Here is an 18831-nt window from a genome sequence, read left to right as displayed (position 1 = left end):
GTCTTCTAAATTTAGTTAGAGAAATGTACCTGTAAGTAGGAATACCAAAACAAAGGATCCATAACACAGTTTTTTAGTAGTAGGATAGCATATTAGCTATACACTTTCATTTGTTTTTAGAGAAAATTCTTGTTTAAAAACCCATTGTAACATTGGGACAACACACCAGTATTTGGTTACTGCAACCTTTAGATAAATGATTTAATAACTAAGTTAACAAAAATCAGGGTAATTTATTTAAGATGCAAAGCCTCAATACATTAGAAAAAATGCTGAACAACATAACAATGTATTACGGCTGCAATGCTGTTTGTGCAGAGTCAGTAGAAAGGCCAAACTGAAAGAGTTGCTAGAGAAAAACTTGAAAAATTATGTGGCAGCCCTCACAGCAGTATTGGAATCAACTCTCATGCATCTTTGGATTTATATCACAGATCTGAGGAGGGAGAGTAGTATTATATTTAAAAACAGTATGGCAAAAATAAAATATAAGAAAAAGAAAGACTAAACAATGTGCCCAAGAGTAAAGAGAAAGTTTGCAATACACCTATTACTAAATCCAGAATCCCTGTATTCTACTTCAGGAAGTGAGGGACCAAACCAGGCTTCCTTTTCAGAGGCTTTTAAAATTTCCATATAAAATCTGTAGAGCAAACAACTGGCAGCTGTTGTCTGTGCAACCATGGTTTGGGTCTTCTTTTCTTCCACTACAAGAGATATAACCACAGTGTGAAATTTTTAATTCATCAAAGCAATCACAGCCTGTTTGTCAAGCTGCAACTATTACATAATGGCCACCTAAAGCACAGATTTGTAAGAGGTCTTTTCCAATGGAAGTCATCCCCAGGTGCACAAGGTCCAGCAGGATATCATATATAAAGCATTTTATACTCACAGGAACAATAAGCCCTTGCCAAGTCAATAAATTAGCTTCATCAACCTGGATATTACGGAAGTTTTTCATCCCACATTTGCGGATTTCTTCAAGCTCCTGAAAAGCAACAAAGCATAAGTGTCCATTAATAACAGTAACCCATGACATATTTACTTTTCAAGAAACTTGGAGGTCAAAGTGAGTTCCTTTAATACTAAATGAGTTTGTGGTTTCAGAAGTGGCAACCCACATAATAAAACCAAATGGGACTTCTGCACCTATAAAAAATCAGTTATCTAAGCCAAGCAAGCAAACTCTTTACTTATGGAAATAAATGACATTCCATGAGGATACAAAAGAAGATACAAGAGAAGTCAGCTAAATAGCTACTTTGTTATGTTATTTTGCTTAGACTGATCTGCATGTCTGATACCAAGAAAGCTCATTCTCCTACAGTGATTCTGGAATAGGGAATCCTTTGTCAACTTATGGAAGTAAAGCAAGTCTTGGGATTTGTTAAAACTGGCAAGGTGCACACTGGTTAACTAAAGGCGTTTGGTTTTAAACCTATTTAAACTGGTAAAACCACAATGATTTCAGTCAAAGATGGGCACATTTCAGTGCAACTTAAATCAGTTAAGCTAAATTAAACTCCCATCCAAATTTGCACTAGCTGAACTAAATCAGTTTAAAATCCAACGTCTGCTAAATCAGGGAAAATTCATATAAGCAAGGCTTTATTTTTCATCTCCAGTCTTAATTTAGATTTAGTAAAAACACAACTACACAGATTTTAACAAGATTATAATTCTTGAAGTTGTGTCAACTAAAAAACAGTATTTTCTACTCGAAAAGCAATCTTTCTGAATAAATTAAGGGGTTTGTTTATTTTTCAGTGAAAAAGCAGCCAATGGCATGTTGACATGCTATTTAAGGACAGCTCCACATAGTATGTTATTTTAGATCTAGGAAACAAACATAAAAATGCCTATTTTCTTACTAATAAATTATTTTACCCCTAAGAACATTAACAGATTCCTTTTTTTGAACAACTGGAACAAAAGTGATCTTCTAAACATGGACTCAGAAGATAATCCCTGTGAAACCAAAGGCTACATTCATTCTCTCAAAACTGATGCATGAAAAAGGCTGCATCTATTCTAAGGGCTTCTTAACAACACAGGAACACAGGCATATTACCATGACAAACACTGCTAGGTGGTGACACAACTATAGTGACAAATCTAGACGTTGTACCATTACAGTAAAATCACTGACCATAAGCAAAACAGCAAGAGCACAGTTCTACCAATAGAGCAGCTTCTATAGTAGGGTCTTCTGCCATCCCAGTTATGCCAGTTAGGGATCACACCTCCTCCCACCTTGACTGACAAGCACAGGAAAAGTCATATGTCAGTAACATGCCCACTAGAACCTTTAAGACAACCAAAAGGAATAAAAGGCACAGCTAAGGGCATGCCCAGAGCACAGGGTTCAATTGTGGTGTCCCTGACTCGGGGTTTACACTTCATATCATCTCCAGAAATGACTGGAGAACCTGGTGCAGTGATTCTTGATGTTCTACTGCCACTAGTTATATCCCAATTTGATCATTACAGAAACAGTTTAATTTGGTCCTATTGACCAGATCCAGACCATGGGGCTTCTCAGAGGCTAGACAATCCACCTCTAGCATCAGACATGATACAGCTCCAGAACCCAGGGAGTGAATTCCACTCCCCTTCACCCCCACCCCTTTCTCCTGCTGCTGATATTTGTAACCAATGGCAATCAAAGACCCCAAATTCAGAACAGTCAAGAGGACAAGTGGCAACAGTGTTTACACTCTAGGTTTTCTGAGCTGCACTGATAAGCTCTGCAGGCTACAGTTTAATTACTCATGGGCTACCTGCAGCCCTCCTTTAGGGCATGGAGCCATAAAGAAGTCCTGAGTCACATTTATAGAGATACACTATAGACCAAGATACTCGGTGGAAGATGACCCTTATTAGCTTATGTTCAGTGAACCTAAGAGTCTAGTACAAAGTTTGACACTTGGTTTTGTATATCTGTATGCTGAATGTACCTTTGGCTTTCGAATACAGAAGACTGATGTTTTTCTGAGGGGCTCAGGAAGGTATGCAATTAATTCAGCTTAGTGCTTTCAGCTGTCACACCACTGGGTATACAGAACACAAAGCTACCCTTTTTCATGACCACAAATTTAACAATAAACCTCATTCTGAACCAAAAATAACTTTTGGGCATCATAAGCAGGAAAAGTTACAGACAGAGATTACCCAGCACACATTTAACCAAATTCTAATTAAGGGTGACCAGGACCTTTCTCCCAAAAAAACATGAATGGGGAAATACTTTATTTTAGATGCTGTCTGGTTGTGGCATATAATTATATAAAATTCATGTTGCAGCATCCCCCGCTTCAACTGAATGTAGTGTTGTACACAAACAGAGAAATACATGATCCATATTAGGGGTGGGCAAAATATGGCCCGCAGGCTGGATCCAGCCCACAGCTGCCCCCCATGGCACTCTGCATAGGGTCAAGCCCTACCCGCGGCAGCCCGAACCATGCTGTCAGCCACAGCTGTTCTGCACCTGCTGACCGCACTGCCACTGCCCTGGCTCCAGCCCTGACCAGCTTCCTGGCAGGGCTGCTTCTGCTGCTGCTGCCCAGTTCCTGCTTCCAGCAGCTCCTCCTCCTTCTGCCCCTGCTGCACCATTCTGGGCAGCAGGTAGCATGAGGAAGAGGCAGTAGCCACAGAGGCGCATGCTGGGCACCACACACCCAGCCAGGCAGGGTAAGCTGCACCTGCGTGGCTCCTACTTCAGCACATGGGGGTCCAGCTCCAGCTCCCAGGTGTTTTCCATCTACTTGGACACCTGCAGGCACGCATGCTGACTGGGGTCAGGGTGGCACCATTAGTGGGCATGGGGCCAATGCAGGTGGGAGTGTGGTAAAGGGTAACCTGGGCAGAAGTGAGCAGGGATGCAGAGCACCATGAGCTGTGGGGGGAGGAGGGGAGGGACAGACCACACCTGCTACACACCTCCTGGGCGAACTCAGCTGCACACGCCCCCTGGCCTCCTCCATCCCTCCCCCCATCCCCAGCTAGTTCCCAGGACCCAGTGCAAACATGCACCAGCCTAACATGCCCAATATACAAGAGTAAGACTTTATTTTGAGCTATTATGCAATCACTAGGGACCTACTGAATTTGGGGTAGCTGCCCCCCAATACTGGGTGTAATTTTTGTGGTGGAGCATGGCACACCACTCCCCCCCCCCACACACACAATTGGCCATGGGGCTCCAGAAGTCCTGCTCCTCCCTGGAGACTGACAGAGATCCACCAGACTTGGCCAGTCAGAGGCATGCCACGCTCCTTGCCCTGTTCCACTACAAAAGTGTCACCCCCCCCATCCTTCAGGATGTCAGGGCTTCCTGCCCTTTTCTGTTTTTACAGCCCCCCACCCTGCTGTTTTTGTGTCTTTTTATGGTCCCCCTGCTTTTTCGCAGAGACCAAATGACTGGTTTCTGTGAAAACTGTGAATTCGGTAGGTCCCTAGTAATTATCTCTATATACTTACTCAAAAACCATAAATCAGCACTTTTTTTTAATTAAAGTATGTTATAGTAGATGTTTGATTTTTAGTACATGATGTGTTTATCTATAATTTGTTAAAATAATATCTTCTGAAAAACTGTGTGTACAGCCCTCGAGAGCTTCCCAAAATTCATTATGTGGCCCGCCAGCTGAAATAACTGTCCACCCCTAATCCATATCCTAACCGCTTTCACCCAATGCACTTAAAATAGAAGAAGGGTGGGCTACAGTTTCATAATACTAAGAAATATATATTTTTTTAAATCTACCTCTTTATCTCCTTCAAATTAAGTATTTAAATATGGCAGCCCTTGGATGAATGAAAATGGAAGTCTGAAAGGCAGCTAGTTTAAGAGATGTACTAAGCAGAGCAGAAGTTACTCTTGACCACCAAGTTACTGTAGTTTTTATGTAGCTAAAGAAAGTTTTTAATGAACCTACAAGCCTCTCCCTTGTCCCAAATGAATCCTCCACTTCAATTTTAGAGCATTAAAAAGGTCTTTCCAACTAAACACAGGACACTTATATGCGTGCCCGACACCTGCTCCGATGTGTGCCAATTAGCAGGCTCCAGAAGCCTCCACAAAACCTGTATTCAGCATCCCTGTGCTTCAAAATAGTGGTGGAGGTGCTTTAACTAAAGCTCGTTCAATGACCTTTAGTTATTAAAGTGCCCCTGTCACCATTTTGAAGCATGAGATGCCAAATACATGAGACACTGGGCATTTTAATTAGAGTGGCTGTTGGAGCCATATTAATGAAAGCTTCACCCCTGCCATGGAACATGTATAAATATGTCCAGAGAAGCTAGTTCTGTACTTTCATCACTTGAAACTACATACAATACAATGAAGTCAGCATAGGAAGCCACTCTTCATCATCCTTCCAAATGATCAGCCCAAAACATCATCAGTGACTTGAGCCTCTACCACTTTCACATCCTGCAGTCATTCATACAAAGTGAATACCAACCTAAAAAACTGCCAACTCAGACTGGTGACATTTTTAAATGCTTTTTTAACAGCATGACTACATGAGGTGCAAGAATCAAGGTTACAGATCTACTCTACTTTTCTTAGTGGGTTACTTTAATTAAAGAGAAACCTTTTTTTGTTGTTCCCTTAATAGTTGTTTAAGGCAGCCATTTTTCACTATGAAGTGAAACCTTTCTGAAAACAGTGTTTTAAGGTTCCATATTAATATGGATAGTACTAGTTTGCAATAAAACTTGTTTAGTTTATAACTGGCCTTTTTCTAATTACCTCCCTTGCTAATGCAATGTAGGAGCTGCAGCTTAAGCTGTATTCTTCCTGGCTAGTGCATCATAATCAAGGATCCTGGTTTTCTCCAATTTGAAAAAAATCCCCAAATCCGTATTTTTCCACATATATATAGAAATATATATTAGTGGCGTTTCATTTTAATCATGGAAAAATGTGGATTTGGGGTTACTTTTTTTAAAACCGGAAATTGGGGATTTTTTTAAATTGGAGAAAACCAGCATCAGTAATACAACTTCTACAACAGAAGTGAAGTTATTTTGTTGGCAATACACAGCCCATAATGAAAATTAGGTCTCTCTATTGTGGCACTAGAAAGGCAAGATAGCCAGGGAGGAGTAATAACGGGTTTTCTCAAATAAGCAAGCAAATGACACAGAATGCCCATGGGCAGTACACAGATAAGGAGTTGGCATAACATGCAGGTCAGAAAAGTGACTGGAAGGCTTTAAGGACAAAAATAACTTCTGGAAGCAAAACAATGAGTCCAAACATGTATTGTTTTCATTTTAAAAGAAAACCTATGATCTTCAATACCTGCTGAAGAGATGAATTCCCAATTCCCTCCCGCCACCTCTTCCATTCTGTTTTAGGTGACCTGACTAGTGACTATGTAGTATATAGTCAAAACACAGAAATGAGAATTTAGGAATCTCTGTTCCATTCCCAACTCTGCTACTGACCTTGTGTAGTATATGACCTTGCTGCATCACAGTTTCCCTATTTATAAAATGGAGATGTCTGCTTGTCTCACAGGAATCTCTTGGGACTTACTGCTTCTTGCTTTTTGACATGTTAAGATAAAAAACTACATATAGTACATAAAATGGAGAACACATACATTGCTTCAGAGGTAATATTTAATCTTGAAATATATAGAGCTGAAGAGACATGATTGCAAGAGCATTTAATACCTTCCTTTTGTACGTTATGGATAACTGTTACATAAAAAGTAAATTTTTCATTTTCAGTACATCATTTATGCTTTTTGAAAGCATAAAAGAAATGGATCAGCTTGAAATCCTAATGATTAAAAAAATTTAAAGTACATTCATTTTTGAGTCCAAGTTAGTTTGTAATTTTTTTTAAACCCCCTGCCCTCTTCCCCCATTGCTCTCTGAAAAAGCTACATAAGCCAGAGTTGATTTTGGTGCCAATGCAGTATTCTTATCCGCTCTGTGACCTGCCTATGACACCACAAGGGAAAGCGATGGAAGTGCCCATGCTCACAAGCTTAACCCAAAGCTCAGTGAAGTCCACAGACAGTTTCTCACATTGACTTCAAAAGGCTTTGCACCAAGCCTGAAGTACAGTTAAATGCACTAAACAAATTTAATGCAGAAAAAAATATTCTGTAACCTATTTATAAATAGCAGACTAACAATGTCCAAAAAGCAGTGACGTTTTTAAGTTAAATTTGTTCCCAAGACACTGGTACAATACTCAATGTCACTTCTGAAGCTCAAACTATATGGATTTTTTTCAAAATCAAAAAACAAAAATCATAATGTACAGATTAGAGTTTTCATAAAAACTATTACAAAGGCTGAAAGACAAATTACAAATCTTGTGTGTCCACACACTTCTTATTTTCTAAACACTACTACTTTTTGGCAAAGAACTTTTCGGGTTGATCTCCAACGTGACTGTTTAACATCTTGAGTAAAAGCACTTTAACCCATTTTAAGTTACAAAAGGGAAAATAAAAAAAAAAAAATCGCTATTTTTACCTCTGCCATAAATCATGTAAGAATTTTTACACGTGGAACCTAAAACAGCTGAAATTTACATTTCCCATGTGGCCAGTTGTCACTGAAGACTGGAGCTCCAAGTAAGAAAAGCATAAAATATCAAAGTTAAAAGCAACTGAAAAATCCAATGAGAAATACAAAATTCTGAATGCATTTGGAGTTGTTATGCTGTTTACTAGACTACAGCATAACATAAATACATACCATCAATGTTAGGTACATGGGTGTGGTTTTATGCTTTTATTTCCCTGTTGTTCAATCCTTGCGTAAATGTTTGACTATGCAATTGTGAAAGTCCATAGTGAAACACTGTATAAGACCATCTCCCTGTTTCCCATACTTCCCCAAACACGGTTTCTTTAAAAAAAGAAGTAAACACAAACTGTTATCCCTCATATTATAATATGTCCTTTAGCATTAAAGAGTCAGAAAATAGAAGCAAAGATCTTACAGACACTGTAATTTGACTATGTTATACAGGGACTTCACATGGAAGGTCTATCTGAGCAGAGTCCCGGTATCTCCCTAATTACCAATTATGTTTTCAACATACCATAGTCCCAAACTAATTTATTAAAACAGGTGTATGAAGTCTGTATACGGTATTTTATACAAATACTATGGATACATGTATACATGTAAAAACAACTTCACACTTCATAACAAACAAATCTCCCTTCCTGGTTCCTCTCCTCTACTTGGCCTGACACCTGATTCCTCTCCTCTATTTATCATTCTTAGGGCTTTATACAGCCACCTACTAACACAGTAAGGGGCACTTTCACATAAAATCAATAGTAACTATGCAATAGTAACAGTATCCTTAAGGGGTTTCTCTCCTTTTTGGATTTTAACTCTTCCTAGGTTAGGGTTGGATTTTTTTTGGAGGGGAAGGAATGGTTAAAATGAAAGGCCCGTTCAAATTCTGAGTGTTAATTATTTCAAGTATTTGAAATATTCTGTCAATTACGGTCAAGAATTTCTTGAAATGGGAGGGCTTTCAATATTTTTTATAGCTGGTCAGATTTTCATCCTGAATGTCTCTGGACAACTGGATCTCTTTGCTAGATAATATCTAAAGCAGCATTTCTCAACCCGTGGGTTGCAAGAATATATGAAAGGGTCGCAAACAAAGTTTAAAAAATGGATCAACTTTAAAAATGGATTCTCCTCTAAAGGAGAAAAAATTTGGGAAACAACTGGTTTCCCCTTCCAGACTGGAAGAGTTCCAGCCTGCAGGAGGAGGGCGATCAGGCAGGACCCCTGAGCCATATGCACATGCCAGCCAGGCAGTGCAGAGAGCAGCTCCTGCAGCTCCTTGCAGGTAAGTCTATGGGGGGAGCAGGGGAGCACAGACGACATGTCAAAAGGCAGAGGTGACATTGCCTGCCACCCCGCCTCCTCTCTAGTGTACAGCTGTGGCCTGAGACGAGTGGCAGCAGTGGCTGGGTCACGGCGGTATGTAGAGCTGCAGCCCGAAGCATGAGCGACTGGTGGTAGGAGAAGGTGAGCGCAGCTTGCATGCCCCTGCTGTCCATTACTCCTCGCGCTGCTGGAGTTCTGGCAGCAGTGGCAGCAATGAGTCTCATCACCCCGCTCTGCCCTCCCGCACCAAGTCCTGCCAGCTGGACCGGAGAGGCAGCTCCTGCCCATGCCACTCCAGCCAGGATACAGCCCCATGCCTGCTGTAGGTGCAAACTGGGGGGGTGTAGTACATGCCCCTTCATGCAACCCCCCTGCCCACAGAGGAGTGAGGGGTACAAGTAGGGATGGGGGGGAGGGGCAGGGCTGAGTGTTGAGACTGAGAGGCAGAGCCAGGGGGCTATTTTCTACTTAAACTATTCAGTGACTTGGGACTGGCCACTGATGTTTACAAATGGGTCTTGGTATAGAAACAGACTGAGAACCACTTGTCTAAAGTAGGGGTTTTCAACCTTTTTTAGTCTAAGTACCTCTGGCAGCTAGATGAGGCATGGGGAGGCAGGGATGGTATGCAGGCACAGAGTGCTGCTGCACTCCCAGGAGGAGGGCTGGGGCGAGGCAGGGCCAAAGGAGTGGCGCCCCTTTGCGGGGCAGGGAAGCTCGCACACTGCCCTTGCCCCACCCTGGCCCTGCTCCTGGGAGGCAGCAGAGCTCTGTCTCCACCTGCTCGTACATACCCCCAGGACTGTTCCAAGTACCCCCATGGGTATGTGTGCCCCTGGTTGACAACCCCTGATCTAAAGAACAGTTTTAAAGAAGATGGAACAATGGTCTCAAACTACATCAGAGGAAATTTAGGTTAAAGATTAGGAAGAACTTTCAAATTATGAAGGTAGTTAAGCATTGGAACAGGCTATCTAGACTAGTCATGGAAACTCCATCACTGGAAATTATCAAGGTCAGATCTGACAAACACTTAACCAGGACGGTTTAGTCAAGACTGATCCTGAATTGAGCAAAGGGCCAGACCACATGATCTCCAGAGGTCCCTTCCAGGCCTACTTCTCTATGATTTTATAATACTTTATCCCAGGGTCAGCAACTCCCTGGAACATGTGCCAAAGCATGGCACACAAGGCCATTTTGCTGGGCACACCACAGCCAGCCCAGCCTTTGGACAGCTGCCACCTGCCACAAAGCCCAGGCTGCTCACAGCAAGCGACTGGGAAGATCCAAGCCCTGCTGCAAGCAGCCAGGGGTCTGTGACTGGCAGCAGCTGTGCAGGCCCCGGGCTAGCTGCAGCCAGGAGGTTGCCAACAGCTGCACTGGGCTCCAGAGCATCAACTTGGTGGTGGGTGCATGCATGCCTCTGGGCAGATGGTGGGGTAGGGGCCTGGGGCAGCACAACCCTAGGCCCTCCCCCACTGTCCAACCAGAGGTGTATGTACAGCCTGCCAGCTGCCTGCTATAGCTGCCCAGATCCCAGACTGGCTGTAGAAGGCAGCCAGGAGTCTGCAAAAACCTGCACTGGGCTCTGGAGCCTCAACACTGGCTGCATGCATGTCCAGTGCATGGCGGGGGAGGGGGTGGGGTTGTGCTGCCCCAGGCCCCTTGCTTCTTGCAATGAAGGTTTTCAAACAGAAGCCACTTAATATGGTCTCTGGCCCACAAAATTTAGGTCTATTGCGCTTTATACAGAGTATTATACAATATGGCCCAGGCTTTTAACACATTTCCAGAACATTTATGTATGAAGTACTACACATGTATGATGCTGCAGAGAATTCCCTGAAGATAAACTTAGCGCTTATATTTCTAACAAGGGCAAGTTCCAGCAGCAGTGACCTTAACCTTGTGTAACCCCTGATCTGCATGTTTAAAATAAACTCTAACTAAACAATTATATTCATGCTGAATTTCACTATTTCCTTCAAACTGATATTTGTATATTAACTAAAAATATAGACAGCTCTCTCAATTAAAAACAAGATTGCTTTCCATCTATAAGGTGAATATAATAAAAGAGTGGGAAACATGAGTATCTAACTATATTATAAGCCCTTTAGGGCAGGCACTCTCTTACAGTGTATTTGTACATCACCTGCTAAAACCTAAAGCCCTGATCTCCTAGTGCTCCCTTAACATAAATAACCAATAACAATATAAATAATCATATAAAAACCATAACACTCCAAAACATTTCAATTAGGTAAGTCCTTGCTTGCATGAAAGTCCTGGTTTAAACAATTTCAGTTGCTGATCTGCAAGTTATAGATTAGTTTAACAATTCTAAGTGTGAAAATAAAGAGGGTTTTTTTAAGATGTCAACCATTATATTTTCTGACCCCAAGTCTTTTTGAAATGCACAACTTAAATAGATGGTAAATAGTCCAATTATCACAAGTCATAAAATGTTAATCAATAGAACACTACTGGATGCCACTCTCAGTAGTGCAGAATTAAGTTTTAAACCAAAATCATGACCAAGTCTATACGGATTTCAGTGGGGCTTTCTACATCTGCAAGGATGCACACCTTAGTTTTTAGAAAAAGGGGCCCAGTGAGGTTACTGCAAAAATCAGAAAAAGCTGGATCGGACCCTACTGCAGAGGTAGACACCACTGTAACAGGGTGCTTAATCATAGAATCACAGAAGTAGGGTCGGAAGGGACCTTGTAGATCTTCAAGTCCGACCACCTGCCTGGGCGGGAGAAAAGACTGGACTCAAATGAGTCCAGCCCGGTAGTCATCAAGCCTCCTTTTTTAATAACTTAAAAAAAACTACTGTTATTCATAACAATTAGTATAATGTAGAGGTGCAATGATATATCAGTTGCATATTGGATCAGCACTAATAAAAGGAAAGTTAACATTATCAGCAACTGGCTTTTCTGGGGTAGTATAGATTATGTCACTGATATATGCCACATGCATGCATGCAGCTGCCATTCATGGGGCCAGGAGTGAACCCCTGCAGCTTGGAGAGCAGCATCTGACTGGTATGTTTGGAGGGAGTGGGGCATGGAGGAAGGAAGGGGCATAGAGGGGGTGCAGATTGAGACCCTCACAGTGAGGGAGGGGCTGGGGCAAAGGTAGGCACTACCCAGCCAGGGCAGTGAACAGGCACTGAGGGAAGGGTGGAGCCATGGGTGGCTCATTTGGGGGGCACAGGGGGAAGGTGGGGGCAGCTCCCTGCCACTGCACGCACCCCCCAGGCCTCCCTGGGAGTATGTATGTGGCCACCAGATTTGTGCACAGGGCAAGGGTGGGCTGCTCACTGCAGGCTCGGGGCCTGGGGCGGCACTGGCCTATTCCTGGCAGGGGGCTAGGCTCCGGGCTGGTGGCTACAGTGCTCGGAACAGTGGCTATGGGGAATTTGGAGTGGCTAGAGCCCACCTCGTAGCCCTCCTTCTCAGCGCCATCTCCTTCCCCGTCCCCCCCACCTGTCCCAGGCTGGCACAACCCCTGGCCCCAAGCCCACAGCAGGCAGCCATTCCTTACCCCACACACAAATCCAGGGATCACATGCCCCCCACCCCCGCCTCTCCTGAGGGATCACGCAGTGGCAGGGAGCTCTACTCCCCTACCCTGTGCCCCCCAGACAAGCTGCATGTCTCTGCCCCACTTCTGGCATCCACTCACCCCCCTGGCCGGTCAGTGCCTGCCCCTGCCCCAGCCCCAGCCCCTGCACATCATGGGGGCCTCAATCTGCACATCTGCCCACACCTCTTCCTTCCCTTTCCCCTCCACATTCTTACCAGCTGGACACTGCTCTCCAAGCTGCCCGGCTGTGTCCCTTTAAATTGGCTATCGGATTGGTATTGGCCGATATGGCTGGTTAATAATCTGCCATCGGTATCAGACAAAAAAATCTTTATCAGTGCACCCCTACTATAGTGTTAATAGTATCTGAGAGTAAAAACATCCCGATTACCGTCAACTGTGGGCATGAAATGAAACTTTACTTTTCAATTTTCACTTTCATTTTTGTGAAATTAATGCCTCCTTATACCACTCTTCAAATAGCAAATATCTGGCCACACACTCCTAGAATAGCAGTATGTAGTTAGTGGAGAGAGAAAGAGAAAATATTTTAAAAACTAAATACCTCAGTATTTGTCTCAGTAGAAATGCAGCAGGATACTTGATGTTATAGAAAGAGAAAAATGAAAGCTATACTTTAGAGAATGCTTAGCATTATTAATGGGCCCTTCCCATGTTTTAATTTTTTCCTCTTGTTCACAGTTACACTAGGAGTATTTATGTACATTTTTTTATTTTACCCCTGCCCCCAAAAGATACAAGGCTTTGAAAAGGAAATGTGATCTGAGAACAAAGTGGGAAATCTAAGCGGGAAATCTAAGCTTATTAAAATATAAAATAACTGCTCTTTTTTGCCTTCAGAAACTCAAGGCTCTCGTTTAGGTATACATACTTTGCATTAATAGTTTCAGTGGTGGCAGAAAAAGTACTCATTTTTAAACAGTTATAACAGTCTGTCAAAAATTAAGCAAATCAAATCCAAATTTGTGCAGTCTCATCAAGCGGCTCAAGGACAGTTAATGTCCATCAATCATGTTAATAATACTAGTTTGTATCTATGAATCTGTATGCAAGGTATTCTATTCCACTGCTAAAATTATAATCTAGACTGAAAAAAAAATAAAAATAGCAAAGCTAGCCTCAGGTAAAAATCAACACTGAACTGTTACAATTCTCTTAACCACTGAAATTCCCAGTGCCTTTCATCTTACAAATTATGAACCCAAAAACTGACATTTAAACCTAAACTAGCTACACAAAGGACAGAACCCTCTGCTAGGTCCTACTGTCTTCAGTAGGGCTCAAAAATATCCAATGAGTACAAGAAACCAGGTAGAGGACTAAGATATTAAAAAAAAAAATAACTAAATTTAAAGTAGCACCAATACTAAGTCATGTGTAAACTTCAATCCTGACGCACTGCTAAGTCACATAGGATGTGCACGCACGTGTGTGTGTGTGTGTGGGGGGGAGGGTGAAAGAAAAAGAGCACATTGAACTTGCTCCTTGCATCTGCGCAACAGGCAATGAAACGGTAGCATTGGTCTGATTCAGGCTGCTAGCACCTAGATGAAAAAATGACATCAAATGTAGTGCAAAGCACAGTGTACTAGTTTACACAACCCAGTAAGATGCTGTGCAAGAAAACAGTACCCTGAAGAACCTGAAGGGAGGAAAACACCCAGGATGTGAAATAAGACTATACGCTTTTTTAGGAGGAGGATGATCATCAGGCAAGGGATACATCTGGCCTTGTCATAAGAGAACTCAAAGACCCTGGGGGCTGAGACCAGTTCTGGTAAAAGGCAGGGGCTGGGCCCACTCTTTCCCCGTCCCAGCCCCGGGCGGGCAGGGAAGTCTGGTCAACACAGGCGCAAGCGAAACCAAGTCACTTTTGAACCCAGGGCAAGTTTCAGTGCCAGGAAAGCTGCCAGCAGGCTCTCATATCACAGCGCAGGGGGTGGGGGAGGCGGCAACTCAAAGTTTTCACTTTAAAGGAGTTTCACCTCATGGAGGGGAAAATCAGGGAAGAACAGAGTCTGGCTCCGTCTGGATCAAGCAGCGCTACCGGCCCGGCGGCAGCAGGGGAGGAGGAGCAGGAGGAGGCGGTGGAGGGGGCTGTCTTCCTTTCCTCCCTCCCTCTCATCCGAAGGGCCACGGAGTTGCTGATCGCACGGGTGCAGCGGCCTCCCGAGCCCCACGGGGGAAAGCCCCGGGCCAGGCAGCGCCGCTTCCTTCCCCGCCAGCCCTTCCTCTTTGCTTAGTCACGGCGGGAGCCCCCGAGGGAGGGAGCGGCGGCAGTCTCGGCCGCTCCCCACGGCCTCCCCAGGCCCCGCCGCGCCCCTGCCCCGGCGCAGGCCCCGGGCGCCTGCCGCGGACAGCCCGGCTAGGGAGGGCGGGCGGAAGCCCCGGCCGGCGCGGCCTAGGTGCCGGCTGCTCCCGCTCGTTCGCCTCAGCCTGCGGGCGGCGCTGGGCCAGGCCGGGAGCCGGGCCGCTCCCGCGCGATGAGAGACGGCGGCGCCGGGAAGCCCCTGCCCCTCGCCCGCCTGCCCTCCCGCGAGCCCCCGGTCCCGACCCGGGCCCAGCCGGCGCGAGGCGGGATGTTACCTTCATCAGCCTCCTGCTGGCCGCCATCTTGGATCTGCTGCTGCCGCCCCACAATGCATGGCGCCGCGGGCAGGGCAGGGCGGCTAAAGCGCGCCGCTTCCTGCCGCCCGGCCCGGCTCGGGCCGGCCCCTTCTCCGTGCCGCGCGTCGCCTTGCCTCGCCTCGCCTCGCCTCGCCTCGCCTCGCCTCAGCCTTGGGGGAGCAAGGACCACGAGAAACACCTCCCGCTCCCGCCCCTTCCCTACAGCGGTTCCTTTGTGAGGGAGTCGCCGGGCTGGGCCGGGCCGTGCACGGAGGCCCCTCGGATGCTGCTGCTGTTGGGGGTGGCGGTGTCTGGCCGGGCCGCGCGCGCTTCCTTTAGCTGGAGCTGTTCAGCAAGCGGCTGTTGGCTTGGGGTTGTGCCATCGGCCTCCCGCCGAGCCGCCACGCGCTGCCCTACGTCTGTGCAGCGCCGTTTCCTCCCTCCCTCCGCGCCCTTCGGCGGGACCGGTTTTGCAGCCTGCCCTGGGCCCGCCGGCTCCTGGGTTTGGCGCGTTTCACCAGGGGGTGAATCTCCTGTGGAAAAGGACTCGGAAAGCCCTAGACAGGGCGGAAATGCGGAACTCGGCAACTCTTGCTTCAGACATGATACCGTTGATTAAACCCATTAAGAAATTTTTAAAAAAAACCAGTATCTTTTTCTGCAAGCTTTTGGACTCACGTGCCCTTCCTCGGGCTCGGGAAAAATTAAAGCTGGTAGAAATCCCCCGTGGGTAGGACATTGTGACACAACAGAGTCCTGTTGGAAACCTCAGGGTTTATCTGGGAAGGGTGCTGCACACCTCGTTGTGTGGCACCTCATGGCACCCTTGCAGCAGCATCTTGGTTGAGAATCAGTGTGTTAATTGCTCCTTTTTTATTAGCTCTGTCCATGAGTGTGTGATCACTGCATTTCCTTTCAAAAGCAATCTCATGGATGTTCATAACCAGTTAGGGCAGTGGTCCCCATTCGTGCTGCTGTTTGGCATTCTCCGATCTGTGTACTGACTATTGCTGTTTTCAATGCGACTGTGCTGCTGCTGCTGCATCTTATTTAATGTTCATCATTGTGAGTCCTCCCCAGGTCTCATACTCTTCTCTGCCTTGCAGCATCTGTGGGAAAGGGAAATGTTATGGACTGAATCCAAGCATTTTGTGAGCTGCAGCTATTCCACCTTGGTCCCTTTTCAAAATGCTGCTGTGTAAGGCATGTGGGGACTTCCAGCAGGGGCTGAAGATGAAGATGCAGGTGGGTGTGTGGTACCCCACTGATCTCTGATGACCTGCTGGCTGCAGCACAGGCAGTTCAAATGCCAAGCTGATGCTGGCTTCCTCTTTGCAGCAGGGCATTCCTACATTGCCCAGGAAGAACAAAACCTGTGGAGCAGGAGATGCAGGTGGCACAGTCAACATTAAGGCATGCTGCTGTTTGTCATGTGCTTTACAGCCCCTTCCTAGAGCAGCCAGTGTAGCTGCTTCCTAGCTCCACACTCTCCACCTGTCCCGGACAGCTCTGTTTCCAGCCCTTTCCCCAAAGCTGACTTGTTTTTTTTCTGGAAGTGCTAACCAACTCCTTGTGCCCTGCAGTGCCCTCCAGTACTGGGCATGACCTCAGCACACTGAGACCTGGCAGATTTGACTACAGGAGGAAGAGCTCTTCCTCTTCTCAAACTTGGCAGTTTGAAAGAGTGACATTTCTGATTCTGAGAGATTTTGAAGGGTGTCACTAAAAACACAGCATAACATTGTGTAATCATGAAGAGAGGTTAGAATAAATTAACTGCAAATTAATTCCCCAAATAATAATTATTATTTAACAATACAAATTCTCGCACCATTACGCTGCTTTTAATTCCAAGAACTTTACTAACATTGGTTAATGAATTAAACTGTACAACACCCTGGAGAACTAATTTAATTCTTCCCCACCTCATTAGCTGTTCAGTGAAATAATTAGTTTGCAAGATACTCTGAAGAGGAAAGGTGATATTTAAGTGTTGAACGTGATAGTTATTTTATTCTGTTATTAGGTAGGTGAGGAGTGAGAGATCCATTCAACTGATTATGAAAGTGAAATATGGAGAAGTTAAGTGAAAGGAATAGGCCAGCATGGAGAATTTGCTGGTACCTGCAGCTGTGCTGCCCAGCTGGAGCAAGGAATTTCAGCTGTGCCTGGCAAGCACCAGTGGAAGAAAGGTTGTTATTATTCAGGAGTGAAAAGAGATGAGGCAGACAAGACAAAAACGCTGTTCTCTGGTAAGAGTTCCTGACGTGTGACTGGGTTGACCTGGAAGCTTGTTCTTATTGTTCAAATGACTGATCACATGCCTATAGTTAAAACTGATGTATTCATACTGAATGTTACATTACACTTGGGCACTATACTGGATAGGGGAATCATTTCAGAAGGACTGACCTTTTCACCTCTCACTCCCACGCAGAGGGATGTGTGAAGATTTCAGTGTCTGGTGTGCAGATTCTAGTAACGTGTGCATAACATTTTGAATGACAGACCATGGTTTGGAGGGAAGTTATGTGTCAGGTGCACAGTTTAGTGCTGAGTGATGTGTTGAGAGGGCTGGGCGCATCTGAGATAGGGGAAGTTGTAGCTGAGGGAGATTGGGGTCTTTTGCTTTTGGTCTTTGGGCCCTGGCTGTGGGTTTGTGGTCAGTTCCTGTTGTTCTTTGTGGTTCATTAGTTGGATTACTGCTTGCCATTACTGGAGCAGTCTGCTGATTTCCAATCTTCTTGATACTTGTTGGTAATATATTGCCTTGTATGTACTTGATTCCCCTCCTGTTTGTGTTGGTGTGTTGTGTGTGATCAGTGTATATAGTTATTGTCTTGTTAATGAACCATTATATTCGTTTCACTTTAATTTTGGCATCCCTGTGTGTCAATTCCTGTGGCCAGGCCAGGCTGCCTAACTCAGTGAAGGCTGAGTCAGCTTGGGCCACTCTTGTCCCCTTGCGTCTACCAGAGTTTATCGAACTGGAGCTGCCTTTCAGTAGTCTCATAATTTTCCTTGGCTTCAAATAAAGTGGGGATATTGGAGGTGAAGATAATTCTAATCCATGGTATTTATGGGTTGTATGAGTAAGTCAGAAGTTCAAGTTATAATTGCTAACAAATAACTGGTGCTTCCTTTGAGAAAGTAAAACTCCCACCCACCCTACAGTCAGCAACTGTCCAACCGTTTCTTAAACCATCATTGTCCAATGTAGCTGGCTTCACAAATTGCTTCCTATTACCTAAATTATTTTTCCTACCAGGGTGATAGAGAAGCTTGGGAAGAGCTGTGTACATCCCATGTCCTGGCTCCTAGCATCCTCATCCTGGTTTCAGGTCCAGTTGAACACAAAATTGATACAGTGATGATCATGTGGATGAATCATCTCTTATCCCTGGACAGGGGCCATATAATAATATTCATGCTTTTAAGTCTCTCTGTGACTGGTTAATATTATTCATGTACTGTTTTATAGAAGTGGCAAAAGTTTCCTTTGAGATGGAACTCAGAGTCACTTACTCCTCTCCCTCAACAGCTTGCCTCTACTTCTCCAGTTGTAATGGGACCAGTGCTTTCAACTGTACTGAACTTTGCAGAAGGTTCTATGTGTGGGTAATCTGGACCGTGCTTTTTTTGATCTCCAGGCTTAATTACAGCAAAATGCAATACTTGAAACAAAACTGATTATTTAAAAAACAC

General features: G+C 44.8%; 1 protein-coding gene across 1 annotated transcript in view; it reads right to left on the bottom strand.

The window, feature by feature from the left end:
* Window positions 1-17969, bottom strand: part of UBE2L3 (ubiquitin conjugating enzyme E2 L3) — a 29745-nt gene extending 11776 nt beyond the window's left edge. The window contains exons 1-2 of the mRNA XM_090061936.1: window positions 15106-17969; window positions 896-991 (exon numbers count right to left, since the gene is read on the bottom strand). Of these exons, the coding sequence (XP_089918062.1) occupies window positions 896-991; window positions 15106-15132 (123 nt within the window). The 5' untranslated portion in view covers window positions 15133-17969. The remainder of the gene's footprint in view (window positions 1-895; window positions 992-15105) is intronic.
* Window positions 17970-18831: the final 862 nt, after the last annotated feature.

The sequence above is a fragment of the Crocodylus siamensis genome, chromosome 9, assembly GCF_052110815.1.
Source record: "Crocodylus siamensis isolate JL-2025a chromosome 9, ASM5211081v1, whole genome shotgun sequence".
Classification (NCBI taxonomy): domain Eukaryota; kingdom Metazoa; phylum Chordata; order Crocodylia; family Crocodylidae; genus Crocodylus; species Crocodylus siamensis.
This window is presented reverse-complemented; position numbering and strand designations above follow the sequence as displayed.